At 39.4% G+C, this 14,785-nt stretch overlaps 2 protein-coding genes across 2 annotated transcripts in view; one reads left to right on the top strand and one right to left on the bottom strand.

Annotated features, from left to right (window-relative positions):
- Positions 1-1,768: 1,768 nt before the first annotated feature.
- LOC115261585 (ATP-dependent DNA helicase DDX11-like) lies at positions 1,769-2,755 on the top strand. Its single transcript, XM_029863490.1, has one exon. It carries the CDS (start codon positions 1,769-1,771, stop codon positions 2,753-2,755), a length of 987 nt encoding a protein of 328 aa, XP_029719350.1.
- A 2,890-nt stretch (positions 2,756-5,645) lies between these two features.
- LOC109405993 (uncharacterized) overlaps positions 5,646-14,785 on the bottom strand; it is a 14,852-nt gene continuing 5,712 nt past the window's right edge. Inside the window, exons 2-3 of the mRNA XM_062855177.1 lie at positions 6,194-6,245; positions 5,646-6,068 (exon numbers count right to left, since the gene is read on the bottom strand). Coding sequence (XP_062711161.1) covers positions 5,878-6,068; positions 6,194-6,245 — 243 coding nt within the window. The 3' untranslated portion in view covers positions 5,646-5,877. The remainder of the gene's footprint in view (positions 6,069-6,193; positions 6,246-14,785) is intronic.

Raw genomic sequence — 14,785 nt, 5'->3', positions numbered from 1 at the left:
CACTGTGTCAATCACTTCAAACTGTACCGTGACGCAGTTCGACCATCACCAGATAGTGGTCAGAGTCGGTGCTACGTCTAGGACAAGCATGAGGAGTGACTCTAGAACAAAAAAAAGAACAATGAATGAAAAGAAGATCATGACAGATCCGCCCGTACGATACTAAGCGCGAGAATTATCTCCGAGATTCCTTCCGGAATCATTTCCAAATTCTTTCCGAACTTCTCATAATAGTTTTTTTAAGTCTTCAGTTTTTTTTCTGGCATTCTGATATAGAAATAATACCTGTAAAATGGGATCCCGGAAGGAGCTATAGGAGAAAACCCACATGGAACTCCAGGGGGATTGCCTCACAAAGATGATGGAAAAATTTCTTTAAAAAAATATTGGATGAATTTCTCAAGGTATTGCTCCTATAGGAATTTCACTAATCCCGGAAGAAGTTCCCGAAAGAGTACCTAGTAAAATTTCTTGAAGGAAACCAGGAGAGGGTTCTTGGAGCAATCCCGGAAGGATTGTTCACATAGGAATCTAGGAAAAATGTCTTATTGCGGGGATCTCAGAAGGGAATCTATCAAAAATCTCAGAAAAAGTAATGGAACGAACCCATAAGGGAACAACTGGGGGAATCCTAGGGCAACTTCTGGAGGCATCCCAGACGGAATTTCTTGAGAAATAGCGGAACTTGTAGCGGAAGGAATTTTTGCAGGAATTCCTATGAGACTACCTATAGAAATCTTCGATGCAACGTGTTTGGCAATCTCAGAAGAAATTGGTGGAAGAGTTTCAGAGGGAACTTTTGAAGAAATATTAAATAATCCCCCAGAAGAATCCATGGAAGAATCTCATACGAAACTGCCTGGGAATCTCAAAAGAAACTCCTGGAGGAATCCTGGACACCACAAATCATAAATCAGTACACTTTTCCATGTTACCCATGGATAGCTGACGATGTCTTCCAAGTCCGAATCATAAACAACAAAGCCATAATACATCAAAGACTGAGACAAACTTTTCACAAATTCCAAGCTATTGCTAGAAAAAAAACTAAGTAACATTTGCAAACACACCCTGAGTACTTTCTAAGTAGACGTACAATGAATTGAATTCACCAAAGTTATGTGCATGTTCACATAGCCTATATGCACAGAACAGATGTGTATCTTCGAACAAATGTGAAGTTTCGAGGTGGAAGTCGTGAAATTTTCACTTGGAAGACTAGATTGGAATGAATTTCCATGGGGAAATAAAAAATCATCAAAGCGTGCTACGCCGCCTCCCTATGCTCGCTGCAGGCTAAAGCTTGACTTCCACCACCAGGTTCGCTAGTGTTGAGCTATCAAACGGGCGGTGCTTTTCGTGACGAAGATTCACCCCCGTGCTATATGTCTTGCTTGGGCACTGCATTGTTTTGATTTTGTATGGGATTTTGACGTTTCTTGGCCTTGTTGTTTACAAACTTTCTGTAAGAATAAAAGAGAAGGAGAGAATTTGATTAGTTTTCAGTCAGTGGACACAAATCGGTCGCAAATCTTTTCTTTTTTGTGAATGTTTGAACAAATTTCGAAATGGAAGCTCGTCTATCAAAGTTCTTCCATTTCAGGTGGCTGAAAAGTGTTCCTTCTACAACCGTCAAGCAATTGAAGACCTCAAAAACGATTCCCTCTTCGAAGTGCAAGACATCGAAGAGCTGGTAGCGTTCGCCAAGCAGGAAAAGGCCTGTCCCTACTATGCATCCCAGGCGGCCATTTAGGACTCGCAGCTACTCATGATTCCCTACCAGAATCTGCTTCATCGAAGAACTCGCGAACAGACCGGAATCGACATCAGCAACGCAGTCATCATCATTGACGAAGCCCACAATCTGCTGGACACAATTTCCAGCATCCACAGTCAGGAAGTGACCCTGGATCAGCTGCAGCAAGCTCGGCTGCATCTGAGCACCTACAAAGCTCAGTACCTTTCACGGTTCTCCACCAAGAATCTACTGAAAATCAACCAACTGCTATTCGTAGCGACGCGACTCGGAAAAGTTCTGGAAAATCCCACGAAGGAAACTCGATTCCGCATGATCGAAACGCACGAACTGATGATCGAAGGAGACTTCTTCAATCTTAACCTGCAGGAGATTCTTCAGTTTTCCGACAAGAGTCGGATCGCTCAGAAAGTCCACGGATTCGCCCAGAGTGTCCCTCCTTCGGTGCTAGAAGGACCGGCGAAAAAGCGTCCGGAACCAAAGAAGCCGGCATCCAGCGCCCTGAAGGATTATCTCAAACAGCTGGAAAAGGACGCGTCCGAAAAAGGCAAACAGTCGAAAGCTGTGGAAGTGGTCGAAGCGTCCAAACCGGAACAAAAACGAGAACCCATCGCCAATGCCATTCGTCCACTGCTGAGCTTGCTGGAATGTCTAGCGGAAAGCTTCGACGACGGTAGAATCCTCCTGACGTACAACAAGAACGACCCCAAAAAGTGCACCATGAAGTATTTGCTCCTAAATCCGGGAGCACGTTTCCAGGAGATTTTGACCAGCTGTCAATCGGTTATTCTGGGCGGAGGAACCATGCAGCCAGTGGACGAACCGACAGAGCAGCTGTTTAAAAGCTGTCCGGAACGAGTGCAGCTAAGAAGTTACAGGCACGTCGTCTCAGCAGACGCTGTGCTCCCACTGGCTATCAGCAAGGGGCCATCCGGGAAGGAACTTCTTTTCAACTTTGTCAACCGACAGAACAAGGAACTGGTAAGTACAAAGCCTTAAAACTATTATACTATACCATCTCCATCTAAATTTCTCGAGCTATTCATGACACCTGTCGCCGCCAGTAGCTACTTTGGTCTCCGGTTAGGGAGATCTTGTTCACCTGGGCTTTGCACCTTTGCAACCAGAAGCTACTTTGTTCTCCGGTTAGGGAGACCTTTTTCACTACTGATTGTGAAGTATCTTCAAACTACTTTTTTCTCCGGTTAGGGAGAGAAGTTTTCACTTGGTCAGAAACTGTTTCAAAAATAACCTTATCCGGTTTCGGATTAGTGAGAACACTTTGGAAAGATCTTTGAACTTCCACTTTATTTACAATTCTTACAGTGTGTATCTTAATTCGCATTAAGATTTGGTGCTAATTTTATGAGCGTAGGAAAAGCGTCGTTAAAAAAAACTGCAGTAGCGATAAAGGAAGAATTGCATCACGAAATTAGCAAACGGACATTGGTGTTCACACTTTATATTAGTTACAGTTACAAGTTGTGAATGCCGTGAGTGATAAAAAGATAGAATCAAGGCCATAATTAGAATCAATATGGTGTGATCTTTCTGATTTGTTTTTCTGTTTGTACTCATATCAGTAACATCAACATATTACGGGTAAATGTTTCTTTGGGGAGGGGTGGATACCATAACTTTTTTTTCTCGTTCCAGAGAGCGGGTAATGGTGCTTAAGCCTAGGCTTAAGAGCCAGGGCATACGGGGGAAATACCGTCGCTCCATTCCAGGATTCCAGAGGACATGGAGTGACATTAACATTCTTAGCAAAGTCACTCTCAACGAAGCGGCATATTATACTCACTTTTAACAAAACGGTTGGTACGAGATGTCCCCGTTTACTGATTCCAAAAACAATAAAAACGCTTCACAGTAGGCCTGGCCGCTTTAATGCTTGTAATGCATCTCTGATGCACTGCAACCATTAATAATGACAAGAAAAATGATAGGAGTAGTCGATATATCATTTCCCAGGATTCTTTCAATGAATGGCTGTGTATGTGTAGACTAGACTAGACTAAAGCCTGTATCCGCAATAATCGGGACACAGAAATATAGCTGTTACTCTGCAATAGATAAATTAAAATTGCTCAAATTTGACCTGATAATATCTCAAGATGTGCTAATTTCACCTGCAAAATTTCATGTGAATCGGTGCAGTACTTTTTGTTGTAGCAATGAAACAGTAGAACGCGTGCAAATGAATTTTGTACAGCCCCTGGTTTAGCTTGTCAACGCTGTAACTTTTTAATTTGATAAAGGAAATGATCGAAATTTTGAACATAAACCTCTCAATCTACTTTACTTGCATAGATAAAATTTCAGAAAAATCGATGCACTATCAACAATTTTATAGTCGAAACATATAATGGGGCCAAACGTGATTTTAGCCCCTCAGACTACAATTAGTCAGCAGCCCGTATTGTTTCGATTATATTGTTGAAAGTACTCTACCAATAATCATCAAATTTTTCAGGCATAATACACACATAATCAACTACCTTCTGTGAAAATTTCATGAAAATTGACAGAGACATTCAAAAGTTATGAATGGGCAAACATCGCACATGAAAAACATGAAACATGTTCACTGACACTACCCCCTATCAACAGCAGTAACTACCAATCCAATTGATAAAAGTTGATGAAATTTCGCAAGAAAGTGTCTCTATGAGTATCATAACTGCTTACGAAATTTCGAAATTATCCTTACAGAACTTTGAATTGTAGCGGAAAAGAACCACCTATTATGCAAATGAAATTTGGTCATGATTGTACAAAATCTTAAAAACCACGTCTGTTTGTTTCTCATCCACAGTTAAAAGTAATGCATCGATTTTTATGAAATTTTGCACAAATAATAAACATACATTGAAGAGTTCTCAGTTAATTTTTGGCCAATTTTTATCGATTCAGTACAGAGCTACTGCCGTTCTTCTGAGTCCCGATTATTGCAGATACAGGCTTTAGACTAGAATAAAAGAGAAGGAGAGAATTTCATGCAGTGCCCTATGCTCGCATATTCTCCAGTTTACAAAGGCAAAAGTTTTATCTGGGTTCTCTGCATGTGACATTTTTTCATTGCACTTCCTGAACATTAAATAATGACTGACCGGTTTTGGACGACTCCGACTTAAAGCTAACCAATGCTGACGACAATGACAATCAGCACTTCATCAATGGGTCAGTGTATGTCGATAACGGGGAACAGTGACTGCCAAACGAAGTGTAGACCAACTTCTGATACAGTGGTTCCCAACAGATCATATTTATTGTTTCAGATGCAAGCCTCGTTGGATAAATGTACACACTAAGATTCAGATGTTCCAGCTCAGTAATTTTTTCACTGAGTTCAGTATTTTTTCCATCTTTTTACTGAGTTTTCAACAGCAGATTTATTTCGGTACACTCTGTAATCGTATTTACCGTTCACCAGTAACGATATTTACCGTGCTTCAGTAACTTTTGACAGTTTGTGAGCTGAGCTCGGTAACTCATTTACAGAATATCCGCAAATAAATAACCGAGCGTACCGAGATAAATCTGCTGTTGAAAACTCAGTAAAAAGATGAGAAAAATACCGAGCTGATCTTAGTGTGTACGACTCCTTCTGAAAAAATCAACTTTTTTGCAACTCGTCACATTAATAACTATTAAAAGAAGCTAGAAAGCACAGAAATCTGAATATATTTTAAGTAAAACAGAAACTATTCTGGTACTACTGTATGTAAAATACAATTTTGAAATTGTGAATTTTGTGCATCTATACATATTTTCTCAGACATCTATACATTTTGAATGTTAGATAAAAACGCACAACATTTCTGTGCTGTAGGTAACCACTGATCGCAAGTAGGATTGTCTCTTCCAATCGTTACACAGTTTTCCCTGGTTTTCAATGACATTTATTGACCACATCTAAGTTATTCCCTTGATGTCTATATAAATTTCTGCACCCCGGAGATATGCTGCTGCTGCAGTTGGCCACAGTAACGACAGCTGGATCCCGGTTCTTATCTGCTGTCGTTACATTTCCATTCGTTGTTGTCAATAAATTTTAGCCAGAATTTCCTGTCCTTCGCTACCATACCACGCCTCAGCAGCACACGGCGACCGCTCGACTACGAATTAAATCCAATCGAACCGACCGGACCGCAAAGTGCACCCTCCGGGTAAATCAAATTGATCCAGTCGACCAAATCGAACTCATCCCGAGCGAGGGGCATCGGGGGAAAGCTGTTGCCACCGATCTGCTCGAACAGATACAGGCCGTACCGGTGTTCGTAGGGTCCCGAGGTCGGTGGTAAATAATCTGGAAGGTAATATGAGTTGTGATGGTTTATTATTGCTCACAGGTGGTAGTAGGGTCGATACATTGTTGCTGGTGCAGTTGATACGGTTATGAACGACGATCAAAGCGGCCAAGGTGTAGCTTACCTAGAATAGTATCACCGTCCACGTAGGTCAAGCCTTCGGTCAGAGCGATTGCCTGAAACGAGAGAGTGGTCAGTGGAAAGAGAATGTGAGGCAAAAATTTGAAATCCGTAAAGCGAGAGAAGATGTGCCCTGGTGGCAATTTCAAGAAGCTCCCAATTTTAATAATTCCATTTTGCTTGTGCCAGTAAACACGAGGTGGAGCTCGCGTTGAATAGGGTATAGAATGTGATCACAACGACTAGCAGTATAGCGGTAATCGCATATCAGTCCCATCCATACCAGATTGCCTATGCATATGGGACAGTTATGTGATTACAGGCCGTATGAGGCAGTCATACTGCTATTATAAGTGAATTTCAATTTTATTGCATGTAGTCGATTTGGTATCATCAAATATAGATGAAAATTTTATCTCAATTAACAAACACATCGAATCATTCATTCAGGATTTTAAAATACCTATGTGAAAATTCTTTAAATTACTAAACAGCGGCGTAAGCCATGGTTATCTGATTATTGAAATATTTTATCTTGTATTTCATGAAATTGCGAATGAAATAATCAAAGATTGCTTTGGTGATCGTGACCTTTAATCAGGATGATAAATATTTAATCTGCCGTCAACGCTATTAAGTGAATCCCCTAATTGTCATTTTTGTGCTTGCAGATCTGTAGACATTTGAGAAAATCGCAACGGGAAGCTTTCAAATTTGTTTTCCAACATTTCAAATTAATCGAAATTATTTGAAAAAACTGAACATGATGTCTGTTAATGTCTAATGTCTAATTTCCTGAGCTACTTTTAACTTTACAACTCATAATTGCAAAAATGAATATTAGGCTAGCAATAAAACTAAAAAGTGTTTTATGCAATTCAGTATCATAATTTAAATTTTATCTAACTCATTTTGGTATCATGATGGCCAATTTTTCCGAACTGGTTCATTATACAACTGAAATTAGTTACATTTTTATTTATTTTTTTGTAAAGAGTGAGCTCGAATGAAGACAAGAAGAACGGAATCCATCGGTAACGTAATCCCTTGTTTTCGAATAAGATGAATTTGGGAGAGCGAGATTACTTATGGCACTCATACCCTATGAATGTTATGGGATTTTCTTTCATTATGATTTGAGTTGCTGTTGTGGTTGGTCCAGGAACATTTCGTAATCAAAATTTATTGAATTCATCTCAAGTGCATATTTTTTGTCAAAATAACGTGCAATCGGTTTTAATTGTTCTCTGCATAAATTTATAAATGAATTTTTAAAAAGAAATCCATAGAAGAAATCCTTGCTGGAATGTTTGAAGAATACCATGGAATACTAAAACAGTCTGAAAAAAGACTTCTGAAGGAGTTCCTGGTGCAAATTGAGAAGGAATCAGTGGAGAAATTCCTGAAGAGACCACTTGTAGAAATCCTTGGAGAATTTTTTGAAAGAATCTTAAGGCAACCCAGAAAATTCTTGAGCGAATCTCAGGAGAAAATTCTGAACAAATTCCTGGAGAAATACCTTAGAAAACCCTTGATGAAATTCCTAGAAAAATGGCTTGAGAAACTATGAGAAAAAAAACTCCTAGACAGTGAATAGAATTGTCAGACAAAAGACGCACGAAACAAGCAATAAATAATACGCAGCGATTACTCTTTATCCCAACCGGTAACAGATACATGATCTCAAAAAATTTTGTTGCAGACAAAACGGAAGCTGAATTTGTTGCGTACTTTTCAACACGTGAATAATCGATTATTACTAATTCAAAATCGAATCTGTTTGGTGATAGATCGTCAACAGGGTTGCAGTGTTTACCGACTCGAATTTATCGCTCGAAAATCAAAGGCTTAAAAATCTCTAAACTCGTGGTGTGCGATCTTTCTCCTATTCTGTTCAAGTTGGGACAAACTTATGTCGCATTGAGACAAGGGCGTAGCCAGCTTTTCGGTCAGAGGGGGCAAGCACCCTTAGCAAATTTGGACGTACAGCTTCTATAACTAAACGCAGCACGATGCTTGGCACGATGAAATTGAGTATATCATGGAGTATCTTAAAGCACTATTTAATCCTTCAGCTGTCATGCTGTTGTATTTTGTTCAAGCGTTAAAAAAAACTCGCCTGATCTACACAAATCAACGTGATGCTGGTAGCGGTGACCAATTTCTGGAAGATTAAGGATTTTTATTCACTCGTGCATTATTTGGCTCTGATTTTTATATTGTGAAAGTCTACAAAATGTTCATAAGAAATTATAGCTGTAATCTTTTGAAAATTACGATCTGTTTTGAGGACTAACCTAGAATTTCCTGGTTCCTGTAAGCATCCCTTTTAATTATCTTCCAACACTATTCGCTGAAGGAATTCCTCCACAAATTATTGAAATAATTAAAAAAAAATCATTACGTAATCCTGAAAAAGTTCTTGGGTACATCCCTGAAAAGATATTTGAAGGATTTCTAAAATTTCCGAAAGAACTCCTGAAGGAATTTATGAAGAGAACCTGAGGAATTCCCGGAGAAATCCCTGGAAGACTTCCTGGATAAATCCCTGAAGAAAACCCTGGATGAACCCCTGTTGCAATTCCTACAGGAATGCCTGGAGGAAGCCCTGTAGAATCCCTGGAGGAATTCCCGGCGTAACTCCCGGTGAAATTCCCGGAGGAATCCCTGGAAGAATTTTTTAAAGTATACTTTCTGTATAGGAATTTCTGTATAAATTATGGAAGGAATACCTTAAGAAATTTCTGAAGAGATTTCATGAGGAAACCCTAAAAGAAATCCTACACTAATTTTCTGGAGGATTCCTTTCTGGGAATTCTTGGAGAAATCCCAGAAGGGTTCCTGGAGGAATCCTTGAAGCAATCCCTGGGAAAATCTCTAGCGAGAATCCTGAAGGAATGCCTGGTGAAACTTCTGAACAAATTCCTGGAGGAATACTTGGATAAGATCCAGCTGGAATTCCTGGAGAAATTTCATGAATGAGTTCTTGGAGCAATCCCTGGAAGAATTCCTGAAGAAATCTGCAGAGGAATTCTGGGAGAAATTGCTGGAGAAATTTCTGAGAAAATCCCTTGAGAAATTCCAGGAGGATTTCCTGGAAGAACCCTTGGAGGAACTTCTGGAGAAACCCCTGGAGGAATCTCTGGGAATATCCCTGGGGTATTCGTGGGGGAATCCCTGGAGGAATCCCTAAAAATTCCCCTGAAAAAGAACCCTTGGACTTGCCCTTGGAGGAATTTTTTGGAGGAATCACTGGAGGAATGTCTGGAGGAATCCCCAAAAAAAATCCTGAAAGTATACCTGGAAGAATCTCTGAAGAAATCCCTAGAGGATTTGCTGGGGAAATTTCTGAAAGAATTGTTGACATAATTTCTGAAGGATGTTCAGAACCAATTCCTGGAGGAAATCCTGATGAAATTTCTGGATAAAATCCTGGAGGAATGCTTAGAGGAATTCCTAGAGGTATTCCTGTGGGAATTGCTTAAGGAATCTCTAGAGGAAACCTTGAAAGAATTACTGGATGAATTTCTAGAGGAATCTCCAGAGGAATTCTGGGTGATTGCCATTTCTATTTTTTTTTTCTATTTCTGACAAAAATCTTCTAAGAAATCCTCGAAGGAATTCCTAAAAGAATCCCTGCGGGAATCCTTGAAGAAATTCGTGGAGAAATCCCTGGAGGAAACTCTGGAGGAATACCTGGAGAAATCCCAAAAAAAATCCTGAATGTATTCCTGGAGAATTTCCTGGAAGAATTTCTGAAGGTATTCCTAGAGGATTTCCTGGAAGAATCCTTGGAAGAACTTCTGGAGGATTTCTTGAAGGAATCTTTGATGAATTTCCTGGAGCAATCATTGAGAAAATCCCTAGAGAAATTTGTGGAGGAATCCCTGAAGCTATTCCTGATAGAATCTCAGGAGAAATTCCTGGAGAAATACCTGGAGGAATCCCTTGAGGAGTTGCTGGCATAATTTCTGAAGGAGTCCAGGAGCAATTCCTGGAGAAATATTTGAAGGAATTCCTGAAAAAAATCCTGGGATAATTCCTGGAGGAATTCCTGAAGGAGTGTCTGGAGAAATTCTTTGATAAAATCCTGGAGGAATGCTTGAAGGAATTCCTTGAGGTATTCCTGTGGGAATGGCTGGAGGAATCCATGATGGAATTCCTGGTGAAATCTCTAGAGGAATTTTTGAAAAAAAAATTTATTTTTTTTTGCTAGGTTTCTAGCTGCACTCTGAATAGAGTTGAAACCTCTACACTAGACCCGAAGATAGAAAAGAGTACGTAATCTTTCAGAAGCAGTTTGCCAGCCGTACGCGGAAAATGATATCCATTAAGACACTGTTGCAACTGACTCAAAAAGGTACGGTAGAAGATTGGAAAGTTTTCAATTGGTCAGTCAGTCAGGATTTGCCTATGTAGTGTTTTGGTCACACAATTTGTGTTTGTCTTCTTGTTTGATTCTGTGGTATGGTTCCTTTCAATATGTATTTCTCCTCGTTAAGTCAGTTGTCGTATGTTTGTTTTTTTTTTCATCGAATCAATCGAACCCCGTATGTTAAAATATAGTCGATCCTGGGTCAAACTGTTTTCTTGATTTCGCTAATCGTTTTCTACTTCTCTGTGTCCTTAAATTATCATCGGTCCGAAATCCACAGAAACATGTAACTGAACTTCTAATATTCTTCTGTTGGTGGCTTAATACTATCTAAGAGATAAACAAAAATACGCCAAGTTGGTCAGATGTTTTCAATAAAATTTTAAAATAATAAAGATTGCTTGTCAACTATTATGTATTTATCTCTATAAAAAAAACTATGAAAAATATTCAAATTCGTTCAATTATCCTATCGGTCCTACCTAGATAAGTCATGTCATTTTCTCAAGCGTAGCCTAGAAATGTCAACCTAGTCATACACAAGTAACGTTGTTCAGTTAATAAAAAGCAGTCAGTTTTTGTCCAAAATATCACGTCGAACGCATTGACGTCAACAATGCGTTTAAGTGTTCGCACTTTAGCTTCGAATCTATCAGCACAATTAAGCGCTGCAAATCTCCTTCCCACTATTAATTCTTCGGTCGATTTTAATTGCTTTATTTAAATAAAATATGACCAACTAACATTTTAAAAATTCGAAAAAGCGACTATGACATCAATAAATTACTTATCAAAATCAACCGAGAAACGTGGGAAATAGAGCCCAAACAACATTTTGATGTCAGCTGGCTGTAAAAGGTTCCAAAACGTGTCACAAATCCAATAATGCTTTTATTAGGATTTGTAACGATCATCAAAACCTTCTCAAATCCAACCGACTTGGAACTATTGCTTGGGAATAGACTCTAATGAGTCCCGGCGGTTCCTCCGTGTTTATCGAGCATGTCTGATGCATATGATCAGCCATACTCCATCTGCAGCAGCCGGTTCGTGATGAACCGTTGGAGGCACATTAAAGTGTTAAAAAGGTGATATGTTTCACTAAAGAACACTACATTACAATAATCAAAATGAAACTCCTTCACTTTAATACCGTCAAACCCTGCGAACTTGGCCAGGGATTTTTGAAAAAAAAAAAATCTGGATGAATTTCTAGAGGAATCTCAAGGAAAATTTCCTAAAAAAAAATTCTGAAGGTATTTCTGGAGAATTTCCTGAAATATGTTCTGGAGAAATCCCTAGAGGATTCCCTGGAGGAATCTTCGAAAGATTTTCTGGAGAATCCCTGGGAATATCCCTGAAAAAATCGGGAAGAAATCCCTGGAGGAATACCAGAAGCAATTCGTGAATTTTCTGAAGAAAATCCTGTAGAAATTGCTGATATAATTTCTGAAGGATGTCCAGGAGCAATTCCTGGGTAAATTCCTGAAGGAATTCCTGGGGTAATTCCACGAGAATTTCCCGGAGGAGTTCCTGGAGAAATTCCTGAATGAAATCTTGGAGGAATGCCTGGAGGATTCCTTACTATAATCCCAGAGGAACTCTAGGAGAAATTTCTGAAAAAAAAATCGTGGAGGAATCCTTGCAGCAATTCCTGGAATATCAGGTGGAATTCCTGAAGGAATCCCTGAAAGAAGAATCCTCGAGAAATCTCTGCAAAAATCCAAGGGGGAATCCCTGGAAGAATGCCTGGAAAATTTCTCAGAAGAAGGATTCTTGGATGACTCTCTGAAGTAATTCCTGGAGAAATCTTTAGAGGGATTCTTGTACGAGTCTCTGGAAAAAATCTTTGAAGAAATCCCTTAAAGAATTCTTGGATGGATTTCTGTAGGAATGCCAGGTGGAGTTCTAGGAACAATCCCGGAAGCAATTTCTGGAGGAATCTCTCGAGGAATTCTTGGAGGAATTCATGAAGGAATGCATTGAGGAAACCTTGAAAGATTTCTTGGAGGAATCTCTTAAAAAAATGTAGGAATTCTTGGAGGGATCCATGGAGGATATCCTAGAGGAATGCCTGTAGGAATTCCTGAAGTAATCTCCAGAGGAACTCCTGGAGAAATCTCTAGAGGAATTTCTGTCGGATTTTCTGGAGGAATCTCTAGATGAATTCTCCAGAGGAATTTCTGGAACTTCTAGAGGAATTCCTAAAAAAAATCGTGGATAAATTTCTTAAGGAATTCGTAGAAGAATACCAGGAATAATTCCTTGAGAAATCACAGATTGAATTTTTGGAGAAGTTTTGGAGGAATTCCTAGAATAGTTCCTGAAGAAACTTCAGAAGGAACCCCGGAAGCCATTTCAAGAGGAATTAGTAAGGAAATCCCTAAACAGTTCCTGGAGGAAGTACTGAATTAATTCCTGGAGGAAATCCTAAAAGAATACGAAGAGGAATTCCGGAAGAAATCTCAAGAAGAGTTTCTGGGAGAACCTTTGGAGGAATTTTTAATACAGTCGACTCTCCATGTCTCGATGTTCTACATCTCGATTTCTCTCCCTATCTCGATGCGATGGTTCGATCGGTTCCTTCAGTCTGCATACATTTTTCCTCTCTACTTGTCGATATCTCCTTATCTCGATATCTCCCTATCTCGATGCGATCACGTTCATTTTTGTTCTAGATTTTCTCTCTATATGTCGATATGCCCAATTTCACAGGTTACTAGACCTTGCAAAACATGCTGGGAAAGCGAAGTGACATCTGTTTGTTGTCGGTTTTTCCTAGTAACGAAGATTTTTTCAATCTAGTATGCATTACAAATTGGATCACCCATTCGATCTCTCCCTATCTCGATGGTCCCTTCAATATCGAGACCTGGAGGAGAGTCGAATCACAGAAGCAATTCCCGAGTTAAGCCCTGCAGAAATTGTTGGAGGAATCCCTGGAGGATATCCTAGAAGAATGCCTGCAGAGATTAGCGAAGGGGTCTCTAGAAATACTCCTGGAGAAATATCTAGAAGAATTCCTGGACGAATCTCTAGAAGCATTTCTGAAGGAATTCCTGGATGATTTTTTAGGGGAATCCCTGCAGCAATTTCCAGAGGAATAATTCCTGGAGGAATCTCTGAAGAAGTTCGTTGAGGAATCCCTTGAGAAATTTCTGGAGGAATCCCAGAAAGAATTCCTGTATTGCCGTAATTCTGCAAAGTGACGTAAGCGACATTGCTAGTTTTGGTCCATTTTTTGGCTATCATGCATAAAACTCTTGCTCATCCTCTAAGTTTCTTTCCATAGATGATAGATTACGACTAGATCTTGCATTCTAATACAGCAGGAATACCACAGAGTTATTTGTACACAAGATATTACATATAATATACCAAAATATATCGAAATTTTGAATGACGCTTACGTCACTTTGCAGAATTACGGCAGTGTAGAAATTGCAGTTGGAATCCTTAGAGAAATCCTGAAGAAATTCTAAGAAGAGTTCGCGGAGGAACTTCTTGAGGAATCTCTGTAGCAGTTCCTGAAGGAATCCCTGCGGGAGTTCCTGATTCCCGGAATTAAATTATTGATAAATTATTGATTTTCGAAGGCAAGTTCTGGAGGAATTAGTTCATAAGTTTTACTGAAAAAACAATCCTAGATTTTTTTCCAAAATAATCTATGGTGCAATTCTGATTGAAATTAAAAGGAGTTCATGATGAAATATCTTGACAAACCCCAGAGAAGATCTAGAAAAAACTTTTACAGGATTTCAAAAGCAATAACTAGAACATGAAAAGAAAATTAAATATTATTCAAAGGAATTTCAAGTAGAACTTCTGAAGTAAACTTTGAAGACTTTTTTTTAAAGCGAATATCTGAAAGAGTTTCTGATGTAAATTTTTAGAGGAATTTGTGAGATGTTTTTTTTTCTGAAGTACCTCTGTAGGGATTTCTGAGGAAATCTCTTGGGGATTTTAAAAGTAATAACAGAGGAAAGCAATGGTCTAGGCCATGGTTTCCCAAACTGTGGGTCGCGACCCCCCAGGGGGGTCGCCCGCCTTCATCCAGGGGGTCGCGAGGGACAGTAAAATATTTTACTGTAACAGACAACAAATGAGGGAATTTCTATGGGGGGGGGGGGTCGCGAAAACTACGTCTGCTGGCAAAAGGGGGTCGCGCGACCTGAAAGTTTGGGAACCTATGGTCTAGGCATTTACGAAACGCCTTGGAGA

Source organism: Aedes albopictus, chromosome 3 (assembly GCF_035046485.1).
Source record: "Aedes albopictus strain Foshan chromosome 3, AalbF5, whole genome shotgun sequence".
NCBI classification, from domain to species: domain Eukaryota; kingdom Metazoa; phylum Arthropoda; class Insecta; order Diptera; family Culicidae; genus Aedes; species Aedes albopictus.
The sequence above is the reverse complement of the archived record's forward strand: the minus strand, read 5'-3'. Positions and strand labels throughout refer to the sequence as shown.

Bases quoted from the DNA above. Each gene is read 5' to 3' on its own strand.
- LOC115261585 (XM_029863490.1), top strand. From the start codon at position 1,769: ATGATTCCCTACCAGAATCTGCTTCATCGAAGAACTCGCGAACAGACC.